Source organism: Salvia splendens, chromosome 8, assembly GCF_004379255.2.
Source record: "Salvia splendens isolate huo1 chromosome 8, SspV2, whole genome shotgun sequence".
Classification (NCBI taxonomy): Eukaryota; Viridiplantae; Streptophyta; class Magnoliopsida; order Lamiales; family Lamiaceae; genus Salvia; species Salvia splendens.
Genome location: NC_056039.1, coordinates 32,862,856 through 32,888,071, shown reverse-complemented (window position 1 = coordinate 32,888,071; position 25,216 = coordinate 32,862,856). Strand labels below are relative to the sequence as shown.

The window sequence follows — 25,216 nt, the reverse complement described above, 5'->3', positions numbered from 1 at the left end:
AATCCTTAAACATGAATTAGTAATACTTATTTGTGTGTTGGTGGTGTATATATATATATATATATATATATATAGGGAGAGATGATCTTCCATGAGAATATTTGAAGATTTGTGGTTTCAAAACCTATAAATTAAGTTTATTCTTGTGTTTTACAGTAGAGCTTAACTGAACTTGAAGAAGAAAAATGGTGGAGAAGAAGCTGAATTTCAACCAACCAATATTATCTGTGAGAAAATATTCACCCAAGGGGGGCTTAAATATAGTTGATAAAAGGGAAGGCCTCACCATCATACATTGGCTTGCTCCTCGTAGACCAGAGGCGAACTCTGGTCCTATGAGTAACCCGGGCTCTGTCCCCTTCCCGTGGGAACAGAGCCCGGGACGACCAAAAGAAGAGATCCTAGCACAGTCTCAGAACTGCGCTAGTCCAAGTTTTGATGCAAGTAGTGAGCCAGACGTACATGAAGGAGACGGTTCAGGAGCGAACACGTTAGTTCTCCAACGAGACGCAGAGAGAGGGAGAGTAGTGGATCAAGAAAAGGCAGTAGTACTCCACTGCAAGCCTAGTTTTGAGAGAGAAGAAGGGAGTGAACAACATGAAAATGTGATCACGGTATGTTGCTTGCTGCCTCGATCTCGCTTGAGGAGTTCAGCATGCAGTCTGAATCCGGTTCCTGCAATTAGCCGAGTGATGACATTTCCGGTTAGTAGAATGCTGTCTGAATCTGTAATGTCTGGTTCCTCAACAGACAGTGAGAGTGAGGTAATAAATAGTCATGTTATTTGTGACAAAGGGATTATTAGTCCAACTTTGGTTGCCTCATTTGTTTGTTTGGTCTTCTCGAGCAGTATGCAGTTATCCAAGCATCCAAGCTCAGTGAGAGCGATGAAAAACGACATTGGTCGCTTCTTGAAGAGACGCCAGGCAAGCAGAGCTACAGAACCTTGCAGGAGCTACTGGCTGATGATGCTGTAAAAATCGTGGAGAGGGGAGATGATGTGAAGACAAGTAATGAGACGAAGATGATTGAAGACTCGGGTTTGGGTTCAGAGTCAGACCAAGATACAAGCAGCGAAGACAATATACGGCTGGCTGTAAACAAAGCAGCTGAGGAAGCAAGAATGCGGTTATCAAGAGAAGGTGTTGCTCCTCCACCACAGCCGCCTCTGCCCGCCTCTCCGTCAGATTCTTGGCTTTCTCGCACTCTGGCGCCCTCCTCAGCCAGGAAGGCATCAAGCTCTGCGTTAGCGACCCGGTTCAGCAGCAAGTGCTGAAAATTACAGCTGATTCTACCAGTCCATCTCAACACAAGAAGACTTCTTGATTTTAGTGGAATTTCTATGCTCTCTTGAAGCAAAAAAGGAATATTTTGTGTCGTACAATCAGAAATGCAAGCTGAATATATTACATTCCTAAATCATTTCAAGCTTCATAGACCAACCATATGATGATATGATCACATTCCTCATAACAATAAATAATATTTCTAACATGAATTAAAGGATTGAAGGAAACAAAAATAGTATGATCTCAAGATATGTAGGGTCTCTGTAAGGTCAATCAAATAATAATATATAATACCTCAACTATGTACACCTCAAACGTCTAATTTCTGCTAAAGGAAAATTATTGTCAACAGAGTTATAAACCATACTAAAATTGAGGCAAATTAAGACAGTCATGGCTCTTGAGAGCTTATAGAATTTGAATATATGACATCAAAAATTTCTTCAAGTTTTGGGCACGCGGCCTTTGTACTGTCCTCTCCTTATGACGAAGTCATCTGGAGTCTGAAACTCTTCTAACCAAGTAATTTCAGATATTGTCTCTCCGTCCACCTCGATAGTACCTTCATTTAAGCCCAAAAATCGAAAATGATATTAATAAAGGATGAAATTTCAGGACTAAATGTTTTCTGTAGCTACAAGTGCTCTTACCAGGTAGATCTGCGGCAGGGGACATTCTAAAATAAGTGCAATGGCGTCCATCATCGGATGAGTAGGGCGGAGACAGGATGTCAAAGACGGCGCAAGGAGTGATGGCCTTGAAATAATGGATGTTACCACCGCTAGTTGGATAAAGAACTGTTGTATCACAAGGAGCTGTCATGTCACAATCTTTCACAATCTTTGCAGGCCTTGCTCCTGAAAGTAATCAAATAGTCTTAAGATTGTAAGGAAGTGATTAATATTGCTTGTATAAGCAGAGAGTATTTCGAAAGCACATATGCAGATGGCAAAAAGATTTAGACATGTTTTGCATTTCAGATTTCATGAATCCAAACAGAAAGAAAAAGGAAGCACATATGCCTGAAATTGAAGTAAGTTATCATCCTCAAGATGGTTATTCCCTGTTCATACCGAACATTTCACTTTCTACGCTATAAAATCAATATTCAAGAAAACAGATAGACTGAGGTTTCAATAAAAGCACAGGCAACCAGCATGAACGCAGAATCAACACTAACAGTTTCTTAAAATTACTTAACCTTGAGATGGATCGGAAGGCCCAGGAATGTTGATCCAATCATAGGATTTTACATGCAATGAACCATACAGAAGCTTACTGAGCACTGTCATCCCAGGATGGTTATGAAGAGGGATGACTGAGGAAGGTGGCATACAGAATATTCCCATCTGCAAAAGAAAAGTTACTTATTTCAGTAATTTAAGGTTAAAAAGTTATAAAGACGCGTACAGTCTCATCACATGAATCGTGCATCGTGTGAAGCCAAACTAATCAAAGGAAACATGACCTAGGTAAATCAGAAACGGATAGAAAAGAAAAACAGAAAAGTTAATATATCATAAGAAAGACACTTACCGAGAAGCCATCGCACTCATGCAGATGCAGGTATTTGATTGTGGGGGCAGTCCGATTTCCCCCATTGCGTTCTGTGAAGGTACCCTGCCAATTCCGTAAAAGTTGGGCCTCTTGCTCGAGACCTACATCAGAAGGCTTGATTTTTTCTGCAAAAAAGGAAGTAAGGTGTTACTAACCAACTATGAAAGTACCTTATAGACCAACAAAGCAATTTCAGAATTAGAATGTTCTATCACAAGTTAAATTCAATCATTAAACCACCAAAACATTAAGTATGACAGGCAATGGCATGTGGAACATGAGATTGTTTTGATGATCAAATATAGAGATAACAAAAGAATCATAATAAAGATGGATAGAAGCTCATAACAGAGTTGATGTTTACAAGAAATTTAATTGTAAAAAAGATGAGAAATACGAATTCAGTATAAAATTCACCGGACTAGAATTGTCAAAAAGATATCCTGTAGTAAAATTGCACTCCATTCTAATAGCTTCAGCCTGTGGAGTGTGGAAAAAGTATGAGGTGTTCCTTGTCATAACATGAGAGCCAAGCCAGTAAAAGGTCTTCAAATTTCATGACGACATGTCATCATAACAGTGCTCTATATGCTCAGGTATAAACTATCCTGAAAGTAATCGTTATTTTGAGCTGTTAGATATTATGTAAATTTTAGTTTCTGATAGATTAAGGTTTAGCAATCAAATGCGGTAGCACTTCTTGCACATGTCCTAGTACAATTTTTTCTTCTTTCCAATGACCTTGCAAACTAACTCTTACGTAGCAACTTAGGCAGCAAGCTGCCCTTTAATGTAGCAATGGTGAAGCCAGCATGAGTAGTAGCCCGTGGTGGGATCTAATGATGTATGCATTGAGTACACGAATATCAAATAGCCAGATTAGGTGACATCAATATGACAGATAGTAATATCTTCAATTACGATAATATAAAGCTACTCATCTGAATCAGTCTTTCGTAACATAGCAGATACATCTATTACATGCGTGATACAAAGTTCTATTTAATTTCTGGATAATTTTTCCTGCTAGGGGACAGATTTGATACGTATTACATTGTACCTGCCAAGTCATTCTGTCCGCAATGGGAGCAATCTATGTTAGAAACTTAGAACTGGCCATATATAAAAAGCTTACCAAGCATTACGGAATGCTTCTAGTCTATCTTTCCCAAATTTACTGCTTTGTATTTCCTTACCGAGACATGAGATATCCAAAATAAGACATGGGTCTATTTTGTTCAAAACTACTTATTCTTATGTAGTATTCAATAGCCACCTCATCTAAGCCTGTAATGTTAAAGATGATTATCATGTCATATTCATTATCCTTGCATAGATTCTAGCTTTGGAACAATTGCAACTTTATCTCGGAAAAAATTACACAACACATTCATTAAAACTGCAAACCTAGTTAATATGGGAACTACAGCTAGACAAAGGGCCACTCTCAGTTAGGAACTCGGGATTATGAGGTACCCATACGAAAAGAAGCACATGATTGGAAGATGGTATGATGTACAACATGGTAACGTGGTCATCAAATAAAAGAGCTGTCTCGGTGAACTACTTGCGGCAACTGCCTTTCCAGTGAGAGAATATTGTTAAAGTCAATTTAAGATCTCGTATATCTTCTTGTTTTTTTCGTTCAGAGTCAATCCAAATTAATATTGATTTTCCCCTGTAAAGAAATCCATCTTCTACCAACTTTATTAACTAGGAACAACTACATCAACCGTTACAAAAAGATACCAAGTGTCACCATACATAACGATAAATGAATGCTTCCGTTTATATCTTTCAAAGGAGATCCATGATAAAGAAAAAGAATACAGGAAAAAGTAGAAGCAAAGAATAATAACATTTTCTCTTCTTACCTAATAGGTTGCGAACTTTTTCTAAACCCTCTTCTGAAATGGGTCCATTAGGCGTAAGCGATGCTTTACACGCATTATAAAGCTTCTGTACGGCTGGCATTGTCTGGATAACGAACCGACTAAACTCAACGAAAACGTTAAAGAAAAAAAGCTCCGGTTCCAAACCGAATCAAGGGTCCTCTTTTCGTTGAAGACCCTTTCAGTTAATTGCATCCAATTTTATGCAAAAAACTGCTGACCATCAAATCTCTGTATCCACATAAGCACCTCACTTAATAATTCATCTTCGCCGACAAAACCTATAAAGATTGCAACAGTTAAATACATATGACAACTCAAATAATTCCCAATCAAACCAAAAAATAGAATCATGCAGGCCCACCGAGAGCTGTCCAATTAGAAGAAACTAAGCAAATAGGGTCACACTTACTCACGTGCAATTTCAAACAGACTACTGCAAAAACATAGGGGCACTCCAAATTACTCAAATTAATCACGAATTACAACCTAGCAGAACAAATGGAGAGATGAAATTGAACCCAAAACCATAGGAAAACTGAAAATTCACATCCGAAAAAGATCAACGGGCATAAAATTAAACAGAAACGATTCAAATACATTGCGGAATCAGATAACTAAGGATTAATAACGCGGCACAGAAACGGATATTCGTGGGGAAGAAGCGTTAGAAAGGACTTACGGCGAAAATGAAATCGCGGGGCTCCTAGCGGAAATGAAGATCGGTGGGGAGAGAAATATACGTATCTATGAGTCTGAGGTGTGGTGTGTGGAGGCGGGGGTTGTTTGAGGGAGTGAAGGGAATTTGAGAGAAGAAGCTTTGAAGCTCTCTGTATAATTTGATTGTGTTCTGGATTTGACGATTTTGCCCCTTTTCTCCCTAAATCTACCAACACCAGTTTCGATGTATGTAGACAGACTTAGTCCAAGTTGTCACACTTTATTGTAACTGAATGGCGTAGTAAGGCCATCCACGATAGGAATAGTCCAGCAATAGCCCAGTCATAGCCTAGCCACTGCCACATCATCAGCACTAAAAATCCTCTTGCCACGTCATCAAAACAAGCAAATAGCCCAGCAATAGCCCAGCCATAGCCTAGCCACATAATATCCACATCACTATTAACAAATATATACAAAATGAAATAATTAACAATCACACAATATACGAAATTTAATTTACGAGACATATACGGGAAAAATTTAATAATACTATTAAAATTTAAAAAAGTATAATAATTTAAAAAAATACATTAATATTAAAAAAAAATACAATAATAAAAAGGAGTGTCAATTCACTCCTCGTCTCCGTCGTCGCCGCCTCCGTCGCTGTCGCCACAATCGCCGCCGCCACCGCCGCCGCCGGTCTCCCTCCGTGCCGCCTCCAACTCGTCCTGCAGGCTCATGAGCAAGGTTTGAAGCACGCTCTTCTCCACGGGATCCGTCGCCACCCGCCATTCGGCCATCGTCTTGATCAACTGAGCGCGCGTTTGGGCGCGAGCGAAGAATTTGAGATCCTCGGTGGATTGGCCAAGGGGGGATGTCGACTGGACCTCCTGGGAAGCCCCGACGTTCCCCCTCGCCTCCCGCTGAGCGCGCTTGCGCCCAATGGGGCGAGGTCGGCCACCGACCGAACGCGGCTTGGGGAACTCCTGCGTCGTCTCGGGGAGGTCGTGGGAACCACCGCTGCTGCCGCTGAAATCGCCGGTGTAGTTCAGTCGTTACTTCTTCGGCCAGCCAGAGTCGACACCTACTCGGAACTTCTCGGACTCGTTCAGCACAAGATAGCAGTTCCAGTAGGTGAAGTCCTTGTATACCCCCTTCAGTGGGAAGGCTTTCTCCGCTATTCTCCTGCAGTCCTCCTCCGTTTGGCCACTGCTCATCATGCGGAGTGCGTTGGTGTACAAACCCGAAAATCGGGAGACCGCAGCCCTGATTCGGTTCCAGGCCTTCCAGCAATCCTCCCCGTTGCGTGGCCTCCCCTCCGGGCAAAATCTCTTGTAGGCTGTTGCTATCTTGCCCCACATGTTGACGATCCTCTGCTCGTTCGAAACAAGAGGATCATCGCAAACACTCACCCACGCCTTGCAGAGCGCGACGTTCTCCTCGTCCGTCCACCTCCTCCGTACCTCCTCCTCACCCGGCTGCGACGACTCGCCGACCTTCTTCTTGCCCTTCTTCTTTAGGGCGCCACGCCCCCGCTCTGCCCCCCCCCTTGAACGAGAGTTTCCGGAGCTCCGATAGTATCAAACACCAAGTCATCTAAGGAGAAACTATCAAACCCCAAGGGCGTTTGGGTCGATGTGTGCGAAGAACCAGTCGAAAAATCAAAACTAGGGCGATAGACATCCCCCGTCGTCGCCGGGGACCCCTCAGAAGTCCACTGTGTAGCCGGTACGACCCCCAGAGTCCCCTGTGTCGGCGGTACCCCTCCGGGCATCATCTGCATCCCGGGTGCCCATCCCGTTGGTGCCCACCCCGGTATCGCCGGAAACCCCCCCGGCGGACTCCCCCCTTTGGCATCCCGGAAAACATCTGCTGCCACGGGTACATGTTGTAGTACTCGGGCATCTGACCCCATCCACTTCCCACGGGGATCGACGGAGTTTGTGACCCGCTACTCCCGGAACTAGGCTCGTTGTAGAGATCCATTTCCCGTTGTTGATCTTGTACAGAAATTAAGATAGAGAGAGTACTCGTTAAAACAAGTGGTGCGAATGAAAATGACGAGCAAAGCGCGTATATATAGTGTTTCGGAAAAAAAAAATTAAATTTCGCGCTAAGCGGTGCGCTCGGCGATCCGGGCGCTGCAATAGCGCCGAGCGCACCGCCCAGCGCCACGAAACCACCCAGCGCTGCGCGGTTTCTCTCTCCATTCGTCCGCTGGGCGACTGCAATAGATCGCCCAGCGAACCGCCCAGCGCCGGTGCTCGGTTGGGCGGTAGGTTGGGCGCTATTGTGGATGGTCTAATGGGGTGTGCACAATTTCAAATAAATAAACCATGAATATGCCGAAGTCTTTCAAATTTAAAAATCCAACATGAAAATCATAAAAGTTCAATATATATTTGCTATGGCATATTAAGTCAAATTTCGGTCATTCCTGCAATTTGGAAAGTCAATTAAAAGAAAGGAAGTTTGGACTTATGCAATCATCACATGAGTTAAACGATATCATAAATTTGTATAGAAAATTATCACTTTTTTGTTGAAAAAAAAATTCTACCTGATTTTGAAAGTGGTTGGATGGACTATAACTTGACTTGATTTTGTATTTTTTTTTACAATTAGAGCATCTTCAATGGGAGAGAAGGTAAAATTATATAACTACCATATTTATCTTTTTTTCATGAAAAATCATTCTCCAATGGGAGAAGTATTTGAGAAGGTACTATATATTTTCTCATTTTAAAGAGGTATCTTTACATCTCCATCAATGGAGAGGTAAAATTTTATAACTATCATATTTGTCTTCTTTTCATGAAAAATTATTCTCCATGGAAAAAGGTATTTGGGAAGGTATATTACATTTTATATTTTTAATGCATTTTGTACCATTATTTTATTTTTAAAAAATCATTTACTTTTCTATACACCTTTTTTCCTTTGGAATGTGTTATTTTTTTTATAGGATATATTTCACTTTTTGAGAATGTAATAAAATATATACCTCTTTCCTTTACCTATCCTTGTTGAAGATGCTCTTAGCCATTTCCGCAACTATCCCTCAATGAAATATGCAGGTGTCACCTACATGTAGTATATGATTGATGATGTAGTGCATATATGTCTCAAATTGATAACGTGACTAAGTAGATATTAAGTGTGTTGATAAACAGATAAAATTTTAGATGAAGGTATAAACTCAAATTTCGAGAGTCACTCGAATCAAAGCTCATATAATCATTGTAAACAATGTTGAGTTTCGTATATAGTTTGCTAGATGACTTATAAAATTATGGAAAAGATAAGAATTTGACTAAATTTCATAGTAATTTTTAACAATTTTGCCCTATAAATTAACGAAGCTAAAAAAATCATATCATTTATTTATTGTTTTGGTAAAGTAAATCCTACATGTCATGAATCAATTTAAAAGAACAAAATATGTTTATTACTATTGTTGTCGGATCTCTCTCGTGGCTGATGATGATGGATAACGCAAGGTCGTATGCTGCATAATTGCTTTTTTTCCCCCTCTTTTGGTTATTCTTCTCTTTTTTCTTCTACGCATTTTTTGTGTAAAGAAAGATGAAAAAATTTAAAGATAAACTAAGCCAAAATCATCGACACTTTCTAGTTAGGGGTAGCATTTTAAGCAACAATTAAGAAGTTCAAAACAAAGATTCGCACACTTTTTCAAATGGTGTCAATCGATCCGCAATATGAATGGATGATAATAACAGAGAATATGATATTAATATTCGTAGGCAGTTATGTAGTGATTAATCATATAGTATCTTCACATTTATATAATCCATGATTTATAGTATTATTGAAAAAAATGTTAATATTGTTTCCACAATAATATTCGTTTGACTAACTTTTTAATTAGCAGAATAAAACAGGGAAGTTGATGCCATATAGCATACAAAATAACAAATAGTTTTTCCATAAGTCCTTTAGTTTTTTAGGAATGCTCTATAACATATAGTTTTCCATAACTTCTTTTAGTTTTTTAGGATTGTTCATAATTAGAGCACCAGTAATGCAACAACGAAAGTGATATGTGGTGCAACGTAACATGGAAAGGGCTGGTTAATTAGGGAGTGGTCGGTGGGCTGGGGTTCGCGAGCGTGGTCTGCAATGCAACGAGTGCTACTTATGTGCGCTCATAGACATACACACTTGAAAGTAGGGAAAGATTTTATGCCTCTTTGGGGTCCTCTTGACGTTGTAGTCTTATTTACTTTTAGTGTAGTTGTTGTGCTCGTGTCAGTTTCGTCATTCAGATATTCGTGATTATAGACTCAAAATAATTACTTCATTGTACACGAAATAATGTCACATTTTGCCTTTTTGGGATGTATATAATTTAAAATGTTATTTACTTTTCTCTGTTTTAAGATATTAAGTGGACCACACACTCCACTAAATCTTATACTCATATTCCATTAAAAAAAAGACTATTCATGATCATATATGCATTAAAAAAAGCAGTGTTTAATCATAACTAAATCGAATCTAAGTTCTTGTTAACTATACTAACTACCAGGGGGGATGAACTTCTGTTGATTGAATTTGCTAGATATTTATATTAATTATTTAATACAAATATGTATATACGTGTACGTGTGGTTTGATAGAGATATATAGTTAAGGGCATTCCATCTTTAGTGGCCGTCTCCATAGAGTTGCATGCCTACAATAAAACATTTCCATAAATATATATTCCCTCCGTCCTCGATTAAGAGTCACACTTTTCCATTTAGGTCCGTCTTCAATTAAGAGTCACACTTCATTTTTACCATAAATGGTAAGTAGATCTTACATTCCACTAACTCACTTCACTCATATTTTATTATAAAACCAAAGTGGATCTTAGTGTCAGAGGGTGGCTCTTAATCGGAGACGGGAGAGTACATTCTATAAATTATAATCACTTTTCAGATATAAATCACAATCTAATAGGAAAGATAAATACACTTTAAATTCATTGTCGACCCTACTTAAATGCACTGTGGCCCTTTCTCTCTATCTAACAAGTCTTGTTGCAAATCATTTTATTTTGAATTTAGTGTCCAAGTCATGTGGGAAATCGTCATTATTGGTCGTTTTCTCTGTGAATGTGTGCAAAGAATCTTTGCCGTGCGCTCGGCGAAGTCTAGATTTTGACGTTAGGTAGCATCCACAATAGCACTTAGCGCACTGCCTAGCCGAGCGTCGGCGCTAGGCGAACTATTGCAGCCGCCTAGCCGATTTCGCGGAAAAAAACCACCTAGCGCTCGGCGGTTCCGCGGCGCTAGGCGGTGCGCTAGGCGATCCGCTAGGCGCTATTGCAGCGTCCGGATCGCCTAGCGCGAATTTTTAATTTTTATTCCGAAACACTATATATACGCGACTTGCCTGTCATTTTCATTCGCACCACTTGTATTAACGAGTACTCTCTCTATCTAAATTTCTGTACAAGATCAACAACGGTAAATGGATCTCAACAACGAGCCTACTTCAGGGAGTAGCGGATCTCAAACTCCCCCGATCCCCGTGGGAGGTGGATGGAGTCAGATGCACTCATACTACAACATGTACCCGTGGCAGCAGATGATGCCCGGGATACCAGCGGGGGGGAGTCCGCCGGGGGCGTTTCCGGCGATGTCGGGGTGGGCACCCAGTGTCCAGATGCCGGGGTGGGCACCCGGAATGCAGATGATGCCCGGCGGGGTACCGGCGACACAGGGGACGCCGAGGGACGTCTATCGCCCCAGTGTTGATTTTTCGACTGGTTCGTCGCACACATCGACGCCAACGGAGGCTGCGCCTCCGGCCTAGTTTGACACTTTCTCCTTCGATGACTTGGGGATAGATCTTTCCGGTATTCCGGATGCTCCCGTTCAAGGCGTGGGTGAGTGTTTGCGACGATCTTCTCGTTTCGAACAACCAGAGGATCGTCAACTTGTGGGGCAAGATAGCAGCAGCCTACCAGAGGTTTTGCCCGGAGGGGAGGCCACGCAATGGGGAGGATTGCCGGAAGGCGTGGGACCGAATCAGGGTTGCGGTCTCCCGATTTTCGGGCTTGTACACCAACGCCCTCCGCATGATGAGCAGTGGGCAAACTGAGGACGACTGCAGGAGGATAGAGGAGAAAGCCTTCCCCCTGAAGGGGGTGTACAAGGACTTCACCTACTGGAACTGCTATCTTGTGTTGAACGACTTCGAGAAGTTCCGAGTAGGTGTCGACTCTGGCTGGCCGAAGAAGCAATGACTGAACTATTCCGGTGATTTCAGCGGCAGTAGCGGTGGTTCCCACGACCTCCCTGAGACGGCCCAGGAGGTCCCGACCCCTCGTTCGTTTGCTCGCCGTACTCGCCCGGTTGGGCACAGGCGGGCTCAACGGGAGGCGATGGGGGTCGCCGGGGGTTCACAGGAGGTCCAGTCGGCATCCCCCTTGGCCAATCCACAGCGGATCTCAAATTCTTCGCGCGTCAACAAACGCGAGCTCAGATGGTCAAGACGGTGGCCGAATGGCGGGCGGCGGTGGACCCCGTGGAGAAGAGTTTGCTTCAAACATTGCTCCTGAGCATGCAGGAGGATTTGGAGGCGGCACGGAGGGAAGCTGCCGGGAGTAGAGGCGACGACGACGGAGGCGACGGTGGCGACAACGACGGAGGAGACGACGACTGCGACGAGGAGTGAATTATTGTACTTTTTTTTAATTATTGTACTTTTTTTAATTATTGTAATATTTTTAAATTATTGTACTTTTTAAATTTTTAATAGTATTATTAATGTTTCCCGTATATGTCTCGTAAATTAAATTCCGTATATTGTGTGATTGTTAATTATGTCATTTTATATAATTGTTATTAGTGATGTGGCTATTGATGTGGCTGGGCTATTTATGATGTGGCTAGGCTATGGCTGGGCTATTTATGATGTGGTAGGAGGATTTTTAGTGCTGATGATGTGACAGTGGCTAGGCTATGGCTGGGCTATTGCTGGGCTATTCCTATTGTGGATGGTCTAAAAAGAAATTTAAATTAAATTAAATTTAAATAATACTACTATAAAGTTTAAAAGGTTTAAAATTTTTTAAAAATACAATCACTGTCATAACATTTTTTTCAATTCTTACATATTGAAATAGCCGCATATAGCTGCAGTAGTCACTTTAATAAACACATCAGTCATCATCTTTATTCTTTAGTACAAGGAAGTGAAGGAACTAAGTAATGATAGTAATAGTTACTTTTTCATCCTACTAATATAGCACTTGTGCGATACATAATCTTTACATATAATTTTTTTATTAGTTGAGAATAATATAAATTTGTTAGTAACATTAATTTAAATAAAGTACAACTAATAATTTTGATATTAATTAGGCGTAACCAATTTCGTAACAACATTAACAATCGAATGACAAAATTATGATGCATAAATATTCATTTACGTAACAAATTAAATATGTATATATGATAACAATAATAATACACCTAATATAACTTCTAATTATTTTAAATATTTTTTACATCTCTACTTATTCGCATTTTACCTACACAATATCGAAATAAAATAAAGTCTGGAATTAAATGTTACACATCAAATATAAAAAAACAAATTCAAAAGTCGCGGGTGACAAGGAAATTGTATGACTTGCGAGTAGCTTTTCATTCCAAAACGCAACAAACACATGAGCAAAACGACATATCAAATCATGGAAACTCCGGCACCGGCTGATCCTCATCCGCCGGCGGCGTCGGAACCCACTCGCCGTCGTCATCACGCACAAGACCTTTGTTCTTCTCCACCCACCAAATACCGGGGATTAAAAGCTCATCCTTCAAATACTCGCTCGATTTGTTAACAAGCGCCAAGCTCCTCTTCACCTTCAGCTCGAACTCCGCATCCGCCCCGTTCCACCCGGCCACCACGTGCAGCATCCCCTGCAGGTTGTGCCAGTCTCCCGTATTCGTCGATCTCTTCAGGCTCGGCGACTTCCTATTGTCGATCTCCAGATCCACCCCCACGTCCCTGTACCCGAGCAACACGCTAGGGTACCGCGTTATCAGATCGATCTTGTTCCGCACGTGCAGGATTTTTAGGTTCGGGTACCGCGCCACCCTCTCCCTGAATGCGTTGCTTCCCACCTGAATCAATAACGAAGCTAGAATTTTAAAAGCATGCATGAAATGTACTTTTTATAGTATTTAAAATGGCACTCCCTCCGTCTATAAGAAATATAGCACATTTGTCATTTTTTATTGTCCACGAAAAATAGAGCACATTTAAAAAATGAAAGTTTTCAACAACTTCTCTCTTACTAATATATGGACTCCACATTCCACTAACACCACTTCTCTTTTAATTTACCAATTCCACATTAAAACTCCTGTCACGTCCTATTTTGTAAAACAAAATATGAAATTTGATAGAATTCTGGTATAAAAATCAACAATGAAGACTTTGCACTTAAGCAATTTTTTTTCAATTTATCCATACAATCTAATTTGGATGAAATTGTATATGATTAGCATCTAAAAAATTTTAAATTGCCGAAATCGATGATGTATTTTATCATTTTTATCATTATCATCACACTTAGCACATAAATCAATTACGTCATAGATTTGGAATATATTTGCGCCACATCAACAATATCAATAAGCAACCAAAATATTTTAACAGTGGAAAAAATGATTAAATTTCAAGGTTTTTAAGGTTGTTTTTCGATGTTTAGCGGGATAGACCAAAATTTAACTAAAATTTTATAGATTTTCTGGCAATATAAGTTTCAACAAGCGGAATGTAGTTGACCTGGGGGCTGCCGAAGACCACGGCCGCGACAGGAATGTCGCGGATGCCGTTCTCGACGAGGTCGAACGCGGCGAGGGTCGCCAGAGTCGCGCCGAGGCTGTGCCCCGTCATCGTTATGCTGAGGCTATCCCCCTTGTAGAGCTCTCGCAGATGCATAATCTTCTTATGCAGCTGCGAGCGCGCGCTTAATTTAGTAAAGGGCGATTTTGGGTTGGATGACGTATAAATCGTCATCCACCCTTTCATGACCCTCGGCACCCTCTCGTTGTCGTCGTCGTCGCTGGGTTCTGGCGCGGCAAGGAGCTCGGCGGCGGACTGGGGGACGGCGGCGAGGACGTTGATCCACTCGTAGGTGCGGGAGGTCCCGCGCCACACGACGTAGATCTCGCGGCGGCCGAGGGCGGCGGTGACGGCGTCGGTGGTGACGGCGATGTAGCCGATCCAGTTGGACTCGCGGTCCCAGGCGTCGGGGCGGAGGGAGCGGAGGAAGACGGCCTGGGCGACGCTGAGCTGGGCGGTGGCGTAGAGGAAGCAGGAGACTTGGTAGTCGGCGGCGGACTCGAGCATGACTTTGTCGAAGAAGGACTTCTTGCCGTAGCGGCTGCTGCCGGCGTACTTGGAGTTGGCGTCGTTGTTGAAGGCGTCGTAGGTGGCTTGGCAGAAGTCGCCGCACCGGAGGATGAGGCGGCGGAGGGTGATTTCTAGGGGGTCCAGGAGGCCCTTCCAGTCGTTGCTGCCGAGGAGCTCCGGCCACGGCGGCGGCGGTGCTTCTTCCGCCATTTTTCGATTTGTTGAATTGAGTCAAGAAATTGCTGAATAATTATAGAATGTTATGGATTTGAAAAGGATAAGTGGAATGGATAGGATTTTTCTGTAAATGGTGTTTGGGCCATTCGTTTTAATTTAATTAGTGCAAACAATTATGGGAAAGAGATTGATTGGAGATGTGTTCTACCACACTGATGTAAATTTGGAATTTGTGTGACATCTCAACGTGTTTTTTATGTGTGTATGTTGTAGAAAAAGACATGACCATGTTAATTAATACCGTTGCAAATAAGTTTTACTGAAAATAGAAATATCGTTCTTATTAATCATTCAAATTTGGGGTGGGATGGCTCTACAAAATGGGTTTTATACTAGACGTGTGAATTACTGAATTTCATCTTTAATTTTCATAAATATGGAGGATATTATTTTCATGAGTTATAAGAAAAAAAAATATACTCTCCGTCCTAACTAAGTTCAGTTGTATTTCTTTTTGGGATGTTCTAACTAAATTGAGTCATTTCTTTTTCTGACAAAAAATAAAATATCTAATCACTCTTACTTTAGTTCATCATCTTATTCTCTTTTTATCTTTCCTGCTTTATTTATCTCTCCTATTTTTTCAATATAATTTTTTTAATTTACTTGTTCAAAAATTTTAATTCAACTTAGTAACATATACTAAAAAAGGTCAATTGATCCTCTTTTTTCTTTTTAGTGTTTCATTTTATGTCCCAACTCATTATTATACAATGATGTTATCCATAATACTCTTCATTGAAATCAACTCATTATCCCATTAAAATCAAAATCATTATCCAATTAAAATCAACAAAATACGAACATCCACATTATGAGCATGTATAGCTTTATTAAAAAAAAGACCCCGACACCCTCCTGGCTGGGAGATTTTCGAACTTAATCTGCAAATTCGATCGAGCAAGATTAGTCGGATTCCGCCAAAGGTGGGTTCGGTACACCTATGGTTAAAAAAAGACACTACACAAACTCAAAATAGAGGCTCTCGTGTGAACACATCCCCAACAAGTCCCGTTCAAGTGAACTCGGGGACGGGGAGATCCTCCTCGAGCGGAGGCTTTAAAACCCACTCTCCTTTGTCATCAAGCACCATCCCTCTATTCTGCGCCACCCACCAATTCCCCGAGATCTTATATTCCTCCTTCAGAAACGCACACGACTTGTTCACTAAAGCTAAGCTCCTTTTCACCACCACCTCGAACTTCCCCTCCTCCCCGTGCTACGCCGCCACCACGTGCAGCATCCCCTGCAAGTTATGCCAGTCGAAGATACCATTCGGGATCATTCTCAACGACGACGGTTTCCTGCGGATTCAAATAAAATTGAAATGGATAAGAGAGATTCAAATATATAGAGTTGAAAGAGATATAGTATAATTTTATTTCTTTATTCATTAATTCTTTTCAAATACCACACCCATATTTATAAGGCTATAAATAAATCAAATCAAATTCTAACTACTATAAAATAAATTATAAGTATACGTTTGGTAGGGTAGATAATTCATGGAATTCTATGAACAAAAATGTCATTACCTGCTATCGATCACCAACTCCACTCTGGCGCCTCTGTAGCCCAAGATCTCCTGTGGGTAATGCGGAATCGGGTCGAGTAAGTTCTTAGTGTGCAAAATCTTGAGGTTGGGATACTCCTGCAGCTTCTCGGTGAAGCTGCCGTCTCTTACGCGCGGGCAGCAAAGACGACGGCCGTGACAGGGACTTCCCCGCCATGGTCTTTAACCACATTCTCAACCAAATCGAACGCGGAGAGCAGCGCGAGGGCGGCCCCAAGGCTATGCCCCGTCACGACGATGCTAGGGTGTTCGTCTTTGTATTGATTCAGAAGCTGGTCGATTAATTTCTGAAGTTGAGCGCGCGCTCACTTCAGAAATTTGGAGTTAGGGTTTAAGGAGTTGTAGATTGTGAGCCAGCCGTCCATGACTTTGGGCGGGGAGGCGGCGGAGGAGCGGAGGAGGGGGAGGAGAAGACGGGGTCGAAGTAGGCGACGTCGATCCACTCGTAGGTGGCCTTGGTGCCGCACCAAACTACGAAGATCTCGCGGCGGCCGAGGAGGTTGGCGACGGCGTCGGTGGAGGTGGCGATGTAGCCGATGAAGTTGGTCTGGTAGTCCGAGGTGGTGGCTGTTAGAGGAGCTTACAAAGAAGAAACCAAAGATGTTGCTAATGTTTCATGCAACGTTCAAATGCATGAACTAGATGCAGCTGGTGATCACGTGAGGTCAACTGGAGCACTAGAGATGGTCGGCTTAGTACATATGCCGGCTAGCATGGATAAAGGGTCTGCGGCTCTTTCACCAGACAAGATTGAGGACCACAAGGACTCATGGAGAGACGTGGCATTGAGAGGAATTATGAAGAAGAAAGATTAATGAATTATGTTATGATTAAGAGATGTAATAGGATTGTACAATAGATTAGGAATGGATTTTAGATCCTTCTTAATCTAGCTATATAATCAATTTGTATTGATATTACATTTCAAGCAACGAAACAGTGAAAATCTTCAGCTCGACATTTATGGAATTCTCAAGCTTTACTTTCTTCTTCATGAGCTCTCCAGTTTCTTCTCATGGTATCAGAGCAGGATCTTTTTGATCCTGTCTCTCCTACCCCTTTTTTATCCTTATTTTGTTATTTACCTAAAATGGCAGAATCAAACAATTCAAATGCCTCAACTATTCCATTGTCTGCGTTGCTTCTCTTTTCTTAGATTCCTCATATCTCAGTGAAGCTCACTGAAGGGAACTTCCTGATATGGCAGCAACAGGTAGATGTTGCTGTGTGTGGCTACCGCCTTGAAGCATTCCTCACTGGAGAAGCAATCCCACCACCGCAAACCATTGCAGATCCAGATGAAGGTTCCATGATACTCAATCCAGCCTTTGTGGCATTGCAAAGACAGGATAGAAGGGTAGCTGGTTGGCTGCACTCTTCACTGTCAGAAGGAGCTCTTTCCCTTGTTGTTGGGCTCAGATCCGCGAAGGATATTTGGAGAGCGTTGGAGACAAATTTTGCCAGTTGCTCTACTACCAAAGTCATGTAGTATAGACATCAGATGCAGAACCTCAAGAAGGATGGTCTCACTATGCGTGAATATTTGGGTAAGATGAGAAATTTCTTTGACCTTCTTGGGTTTGTTGGTTGCAGGATCTCTGATGGGGAACAAATCCTGCACATTCTTGGAAGATTGGGCCAAGAATATGATCCAGCAGTATGTGCAATCACTTACAGATCTGAGCCCTGGACCATTGGAGATGTCAGCTCATTTCTCCTCAGCTTTGAGTCCAGAATGAACAAGGTCACACTCCACTAGTGTGGATGGATCTCAGTCTACATTGAACTTGGTGCAACAACAGTCAGGGTAGAGAGAGGATTCATCTTCATATTACAACAAGTTTGATAATGGAGGAGGAAGCGGTGGATCCAGAAATCAGAGAGGAGGCAGAGGAAGAAAAGGTTTTGGTAGAGGGGAAGGCAACAGAATCATTTGCCAATTGTGTGAAAAACCAGGACACACAACAGCTAAATGCTGGCATAGGTTCGAACATAACTATACTCCTCCTCAGTTGCAGTTTAGAGGGAATGCTCCACAGCAGCAGCAAAACTACCCATCTGCTCATTTGACTCAGTCTGTGCCAAGATCACCTACTGTCAACTTCTTAGCTGGAACTCAGTCAGAATTTGGGTTTGATTTTGCTGCCTCAACCAGCTGGTCTGGATTCTGGAACTACTCATCATGTCTCCAATGATTTGAGCAACTTAAACATCAGCTCAGAATATACATGAGGTAAACACTTGGTTCTTGGAAATGGTCAATTTGTTGATATTGCTAATGTTGGTGAAACTGTTCTTAAGTCTCATTCTCCTACTTTCTTAAGTCTCATTCTCCTAGTTTCTCCAGAAAACTTTATCTTAAGAATCTCTTACATGGATAAAGGATCCGCTGCTCTTTTACCAGACAAGATTGAGGACCACAAGGACTCATGGAAAGACGTGGCATTGAGAGGAATTATGAAGAAGAAAGATTAATGAATTCTGTTATGATTAAAAGCTGTAATAGGATTGTACAATAGATTAGGAATGGATTCTAGATCCTTCTTAGTCTAGCTGTATAATAAGTTTGTATTGATATTACATTTCAAGCAACGAAACAGTGAAAATCTTCAGCTCGACATTTATGGAATTCTCAAGCTTTACTTTCTTCTTCATGAGCTCTCTAGTTTCTTCTCAGTGGCAAGGATGGAGGTGGCGTAGAGGAGGGAGGAGACTTGGTAGGCTGCGGCGAAGGGGAACTTGACCTTGTGGAGGAAGGAGGCCTTGTTGAACTTTAGTTTGCAACCATTTATCTTTTAGTTTGCAACCATTTATCTTTTAGACAAATCAAGAGAAGTAAAATTTGGCGATGACTATCTCGAACAAAATTTTATAAATGAAGTGACACTGACTCGTTTTGGGTCGTCCAAACATTAGGACCATCAGCTTTGAATTAGATTTGATATTTGAGTAATGAGATCTTATATATTGATCTTCCAATTTAATTTGTTGAACTTTATGTATCTTTTATACTTGTGTCAATGAGTCCTTCATTTGAGTCTGAGTTTGTACTCATGTTGATAAATCTTTATTTTATGTTTGAATTTGTTGACATTTTATACTTGTGTCAAGTGGTCTTTTATGGAGTAGCTCTTATCACTAAGCTTCTTCTTTGAAGATAGAGTTTAAAATTAGATATTTTGCTTAATAATTTCGGTCAATGCAATAATAAGATAAAATTGGCCGTATTTACTTTGTGCCCGTTCGGTTAAACATATAAAATAATGGTGGATAACAATATATGATACAATAGAGATGAGCTTTTTTATAGGATGAGCTTTATCCAGGATTGATTTAGTAGGAGGGGGTTAGGCTAAAATGAGTTTTATCTAGGATTGATTTAGTCGGAGGGGGTAAGACTAGATGAATAGTCTAATTAAAATAGTTAAGTTGCATTAGTTATGTGGGCTTATGTGAGGGCCTCTTACTGAAAGGAAAGTAAATTATATCTATTATTCTCCATGTTGCAACCGAACAGGGGCTTAGGGGATAATTTTGTTAAAATGAACTATTACTTATAGAAATTATGTTGATGATCACTTTTTATTTTCTGGGCTCTCACAAAATTTTCCTCTTATTGCATTTTTAATTTTGTAAAGAATAAAACTTTTTAACATAACATTCTTGATAAAAAAAAAGTATAAAATCACATGACGAAGTTTTAAGCTGGATCTGTTGGTCCTAACCTGCAGTCACGCTTGTAGAAATTGAACCGGTTCTTCCAACTCATCTGATGATCTCCACTCCCAATTTTGTGGGTTTTTGAATCTTTTATCAAAGGTAAAATCTTCACTTGTGCACAAAGCCCTAGCTCTCCAAATGCCCCAATTTGATTTCATTGCTGGCCCCACCTCTTTTCTTCAATTTCGGTGGATTTGGATTGTGGTACGTTGCTGATTATTTGTATTGATTTTATGAATTTCGCGGATCTTTCTATTGTTTAAGCGAAGAAAAAGGAGCTGATCGATGGCCACGGTTGATGTGATCAAATGCTGCCATGATTCCATCCGACAAGTAAGTTACAGCTTTTCTTCTATATTGCTCTTTGCTATACATTAGAGTTCGTTAAAAATTTCATTTTTGAATGATAGTATTTGTTGTGCTGCATTGTCATTCTTTTGAATTCCCTAAACAAATGGTTTGCTGTAATTAAATTGATCTATAGAATTGTTTTCTGGGGGAAATTATTGGTTCTGGGCCTTGTCTGTGATCTATTATTGAATGTGATATTTCTCAGGCATCGGAGAATATAAAAGATGCAATTGTATATTTGGATGCTGGAGCTGCCGAGAGCTTCCAGTTTCTTGGTGCATTCCCCTTGCTTTTGGAGCTAGGGGCACGAGCTGTTTGTAGCTTGGAGAACATGTCCGTTGTTGATAAGGTGCACTCTCACGACCTGTTTTTGTTATTGTGCTTCCCCTTTAATATGTCGTCATATCATGGGATTGCTCGTATGGATCCAATGTCCGGGGATTTTAATTATTTTAGGATCACTTGCCTCAGTATTTCTTGCTGTCCCTTTTGAAGTTTTGGTGGATTCGTCTCTGATTACCTTTTATTTTTGTACCACAATATTGTGGAGTTCTCATTGAACTTATTTATAGGTTGTTGATTGGAATACCGGTTCTGATCCTGCCAGTAAAATTGTGGTCGTCACCTCGTGTCTTCTGAGTGATGCACATCGCTATATTTTACGTTGCTTGAGCGCACTTCAAAACGTTCACGGCTGTGCAGTATATACATCCATCTCAGAGGTATTCTTTAAAAATGTTTTGGACGCCATGCTTTTCTGGGTTTATATAACTTGGCTTAATTTGATTGGTTTAGTATTTATGTTGTGAAATTAAAAACACTCAAATGGATTTATGGGAGCAACTGTTAAGGAGTCACAATAAAAACTTTTACAGGCTCGGTGCAGAACCTCAATGATCTTTCTATATATTTATTCCGCTGCTGAGAGAATTGTCGCTTAGGATTTTATCTGTTGAATGTTTGTCCTACGATAGTATATTGTCTTAAAAATGTGGACATCAATCAGTGTTTTAATTGCCATGTTTCTAAGTAGCGGGTTTCTCTTGTTCTTTCTGAGTCTATGTAGTTTGTCAAGAGTCACATCAACTTACTGACCCATCATTCGTAGGAAGGTTTCTCAACCTCTGATGCTCTGCTGATTTAGCAAGATGAGGTGAATGTTGATGTTGGCTTCACTCCATCTCTATGCTATTACATGCTCTCTTAAATGATGACTGTTTTCTTGTGCAAATACATTGTTGACATTAGATTAGTGTGAGCGATGCTAGGATCTCGTCATCAGTATTTTCTCTTTACCATTCTGCAATGAGCACAAATGCTGTCGTGTAATTTCTGATACATTTCTTTTTAGGGTTTTCTTTTAGCTTCTTCCTCGGCATGAACACAGGCGACTAGTGACTAGAAAATCTATGATAATTGCACCAAACAAGAGTTGCCCGTGTTTCTTATTGTCTTTCCCCATCAGTGTCGCTGACACACAAGAATGTGAATGTTCATATCCAATAATTCAAATAACCTCTTTACTCACGTACAGCCTTTCTTTATAACATAGGTGGCTCACTCAGCATATCCTGATTCTCCTCTCGGCCCAGACGCTTTTCGAGAGTATGAAATTCTACTCAACCAAGATTATGAGGAGCTTGTTAAGAAACATGAAAGACCTCACACTGTTGTCAACGACAGTGGGCTTAAGGAAGGTTCTGCATCTGAAGAGGAAGGATGGTCGGAACTAACTGACATCGATGATGACAGTTTCAGAGATTATGGCATTTCAAATGCAAAACATCGAGGGGAAGATTACTTCAGTGGCTCAGAAGACGTTGGACAAAAATTGGTGGTCTCGGTGCACCACTTTCCTCTGATTTTGTGTCCATTGTCACCCAGAGTCTTTGTCTTACCTTCAGAAGGATCTACTGCTGAAGCTAGCTTATCTTCTGAGCACGAGAGCTCGATAAGCTCTGGTTTACCTCCATTAAGTACAGGGAAACTTGCTGACGCTGAGGATGTCAGTCCTGGGGCAAATCTTACAGCTCAATTTCTCTATCATTTGGCTTTAAAGGTTTGATAACACGGCCTTCGCTTGTTTTTCTTATTATGAAGCTCATTACAATATGAACACTCTTTGTCTTTCCGTGAATTTGCTTTTCTATATTCCCATGGATTTCAAGGCTTTATTTGTTTTTACATTTAAAAATAATCTATGCAATTAGGATTACTGTGCCATAAAAGTTTTGTATGTACAGTTGAACCCCAATTACGACCATGAAAAGTTGTAGCAAGTATTATCTAAATGTTAGCGTTCCTTTGTCAACTTTATTAACACTGAATGTTAAACTTGTCACGTTGATCATGCTATATCTAAAACTTGCAGATGGATCTGAAACTTGAAATATTTTCGCTGGGTGATTTGTCAAAAAATGTAGGGAAGCTTATGACAGATATGTCTAGTCTCTATGATGTTGGTCGGCGTAAAAGATCAGCAGGGCTACTGCTCATTGACCGTACACTCGATCTTCTTACTCCGTGCTGTCATGGAGACTCACTTGTGGATCGGATGTTTGCATCTCTGCCTCGTATGCAACCAGCGTCATCCTTAAGCCTGTTGAGAGGTTCCCAAAGCCAGCTCAAAATTAGCCCCCACAAAGTTGAGCGTGCTCGTCTTACTGTGCAGATTCCACTTGACAAATATATTGTTCAAGATGACAAAGAAAGTAATTTTCAGCTATTGGAAAATATCGAAGCATTTTTTAATGGGTGGGATGCTTTCAAATCAGATGCTCCGAGTGCTGACTTCATGAAGTTCAGAAAAAATCTGAATGATGAAAGCTGCTTTCAACTTAATGAGAGTAAGCTTCTGCACGGGTCGTTTGTCTCGACTGATAACTTCCGTGGTGCACTGTATCTAGAAGCGATACTTGACAGGAGGACGAAAGATGGGGCCATGCTGGTCAAGAAATGGCTTCAAGAATGTCTACGTCAGGAGAGTCCAACGCCTAATTTGAACACCCGTCCTGGTTTAGCTTCTAAGTCGGAGTTGCAGTCTATGCTTCGATCACTAGCCAAAAGGCAGTCCTCGTTGGTAAAAAACAAAGGGATTATTCAGTTAGCAGCTGCCACGGTGCATGCTTTAGATGAATCGAACTCTGCAAGTTGGGATGCGTTCAATAGTGCGGAGAAGATTTTGCACGTGAATGCTGCGGACACGAGCCAAAGCCTTGCTGCACAAATCAGCGACCTCATAAATAAGACTGTCCTAGCGGCATCTCGGGGGCAAAAGCACAATAAATCGCAGGGCTTATTCACTCTCGAAGACGCACTGCTCCTGACAGTGATCGGGTATATATTAGCTGGTGAGAATTTCCCGACCTCAGGCTCCGGTGGTCCATTTACTTGGCAAGAGGAGCATTTCATGAAAGAAGCCATCGTGGATGCCATTCTCGAGAACCCCACCGTGTCAAGACTAAAGCTTTTCCAGGGTTTGTTGGATGATCTTGAAGCCAAAACAAAATCTAATAAGAAGAATGAAGATCCCAGTGGCCACTCGGATGGTTTTGAGCTAGACGACGATCAGTGGGATAGTTGGGGAGATGACGATGCTGATAAAGACACGAGCAAAGATGAAGCGTACAGTGACATGCAGCTGAAGCTAGAGCTTCGAGACAGAGTGGATAATCTTTTCAAGTTTCTTCACAAATTGTCCGGCATGAAAGGAAATTCGGCACTGAGGGAAGGGATGTCTGCTCTGGAAAGCAGACGCAACGACGACCCTTCTTCGACCAAGGGGTTGCTCTATAAAATCCTCACAAATGTCTTAGACCACAATGCCATACCTGGGATGGAGTATCATTCATCCACCGTGGGACGCCTTTTTAAAAGTGGATTCGGAAGATTTGGCCTCGGACAGGTATTAATCGGTATATCTCAAACGTATCAATCACTCCTAAAGTTATCTTACCGTGTTTTTTCTGTTGCATCTCATAGGCTAAACCTAGTCTTTCGGATCATAACATTATCCTGGTTTTTGTAATCGGAGGCATAAACGCATTAGAGGTTCGCTTTCTTCAACTCTACACCTTTCTTCTCTCTACACTTTGTTTGTTCTATTGAAAGCTATAAAGTTCCTCTACACGATGCTTATTTTTTTCGTTGCACCGGAAGGTGAGGGAAGTGCAGGAGGCGATAGCACGGAGCAGCAGGCCAGACGTTGAGGTGTTACTGGGCGGAACGACTCTTCTTACCCCGGATGACATGCGTGAATTACTCTTTGGTGACTATTCTCATATCTAAAGGCAACTTGTACAATCAGTTTTGCTATGGGAAATGCAGATTTATAGTGAAAAACTATTTCATTTTGTAGCACAGATGCATCAACTATTGTAAAAAAAAGTGAAAAATGTTGGTACTACAAGTGTAATGTAAACAGTCTAACCGACTCTCTAATAGATTTTCAACTTGATAGATTTTATCTTCAATTTTTTGCTTGCGATTCACACTCTGAAACATACATGGAAGTTCTACTTCTAGATGGGGTGGCGTTTCTTGCGATTCAAGAA

At 41.2% G+C, this 25,216-nt stretch overlaps 3 protein-coding genes and 1 pseudogene across 5 annotated transcripts; 1 reads left to right on the top strand and 3 right to left on the bottom strand.

Moving 5' to 3' along the window:
- Nucleotides 1-1,553: 1,553 nt before the first annotated feature.
- On the bottom strand, nucleotides 1,554-5,603 carry LOC121744264 (plant cysteine oxidase 4-like). Its single transcript, XM_042137743.1, has 6 exons — nucleotides 5,421-5,603; nucleotides 4,721-5,019; nucleotides 2,826-2,971; nucleotides 2,491-2,638; nucleotides 1,940-2,146; nucleotides 1,554-1,851 (listed from the first exon to the last, which is right to left on the bottom strand). The coding sequence occupies exons 2-6, from the start codon at nucleotides 4,818-4,820 to the stop codon at nucleotides 1,733-1,735; spliced, it is 720 nt and encodes a 239-aa protein (XP_041993677.1). The 5' UTR covers nucleotides 4,821-5,019; nucleotides 5,421-5,603; the 3' UTR covers nucleotides 1,554-1,732.
- A 7,240-nt stretch (nucleotides 5,604-12,843) lies between these two features.
- Nucleotides 12,844-15,137, bottom strand: LOC121745190 (phospholipase A1-IIdelta-like). The gene is made up of 2 exons (XM_042138999.1): nucleotides 14,213-15,137; nucleotides 12,844-13,545 (listed from the first exon to the last, which is right to left on the bottom strand). The coding sequence occupies exons 1-2, from the start codon at nucleotides 14,990-14,992 to the stop codon at nucleotides 13,111-13,113; spliced, it is 1,215 nt and encodes a 404-aa protein (XP_041994933.1). The 5' UTR covers nucleotides 14,993-15,137; the 3' UTR covers nucleotides 12,844-13,110.
- An 897-nt stretch (nucleotides 15,138-16,034) lies between these two features.
- On the bottom strand, nucleotides 16,035-17,307 carry LOC121746114 (annotated as a pseudogene).
- A 2,879-nt stretch (nucleotides 17,308-20,186) lies between these two features.
- On the top strand, nucleotides 20,187-25,135 carry LOC121744991 (sec1 family domain-containing protein MIP3-like). Of its 3 annotated transcripts, none has more exons than XM_042138719.1 (8): nucleotides 20,187-20,411; nucleotides 20,577-20,645; nucleotides 20,869-21,012; nucleotides 21,236-21,385; nucleotides 22,216-22,722; nucleotides 23,035-24,567; nucleotides 24,645-24,713; nucleotides 24,822-25,135. In XM_042138719.1, exons 2-8 carry the CDS (start codon nucleotides 20,598-20,600, stop codon nucleotides 24,948-24,950), a joined length of 2,580 nt encoding a protein of 859 aa, XP_041994653.1. In that variant the 5' UTR covers nucleotides 20,187-20,411; nucleotides 20,577-20,597; the 3' UTR covers nucleotides 24,951-25,135. The 3 variants fall into 3 exon arrangements, with proteins under 3 accessions (XP_041994653.1, XP_041994654.1, XP_041994652.1); XM_042138720.1 differs by having other exon boundaries at nucleotides 20,559-20,645; XM_042138718.1 differs by having other exon boundaries at nucleotides 20,188-20,411; nucleotides 20,582-20,645.
- The last annotated feature ends 81 nt before the right edge of the window (nucleotides 25,136-25,216 follow it).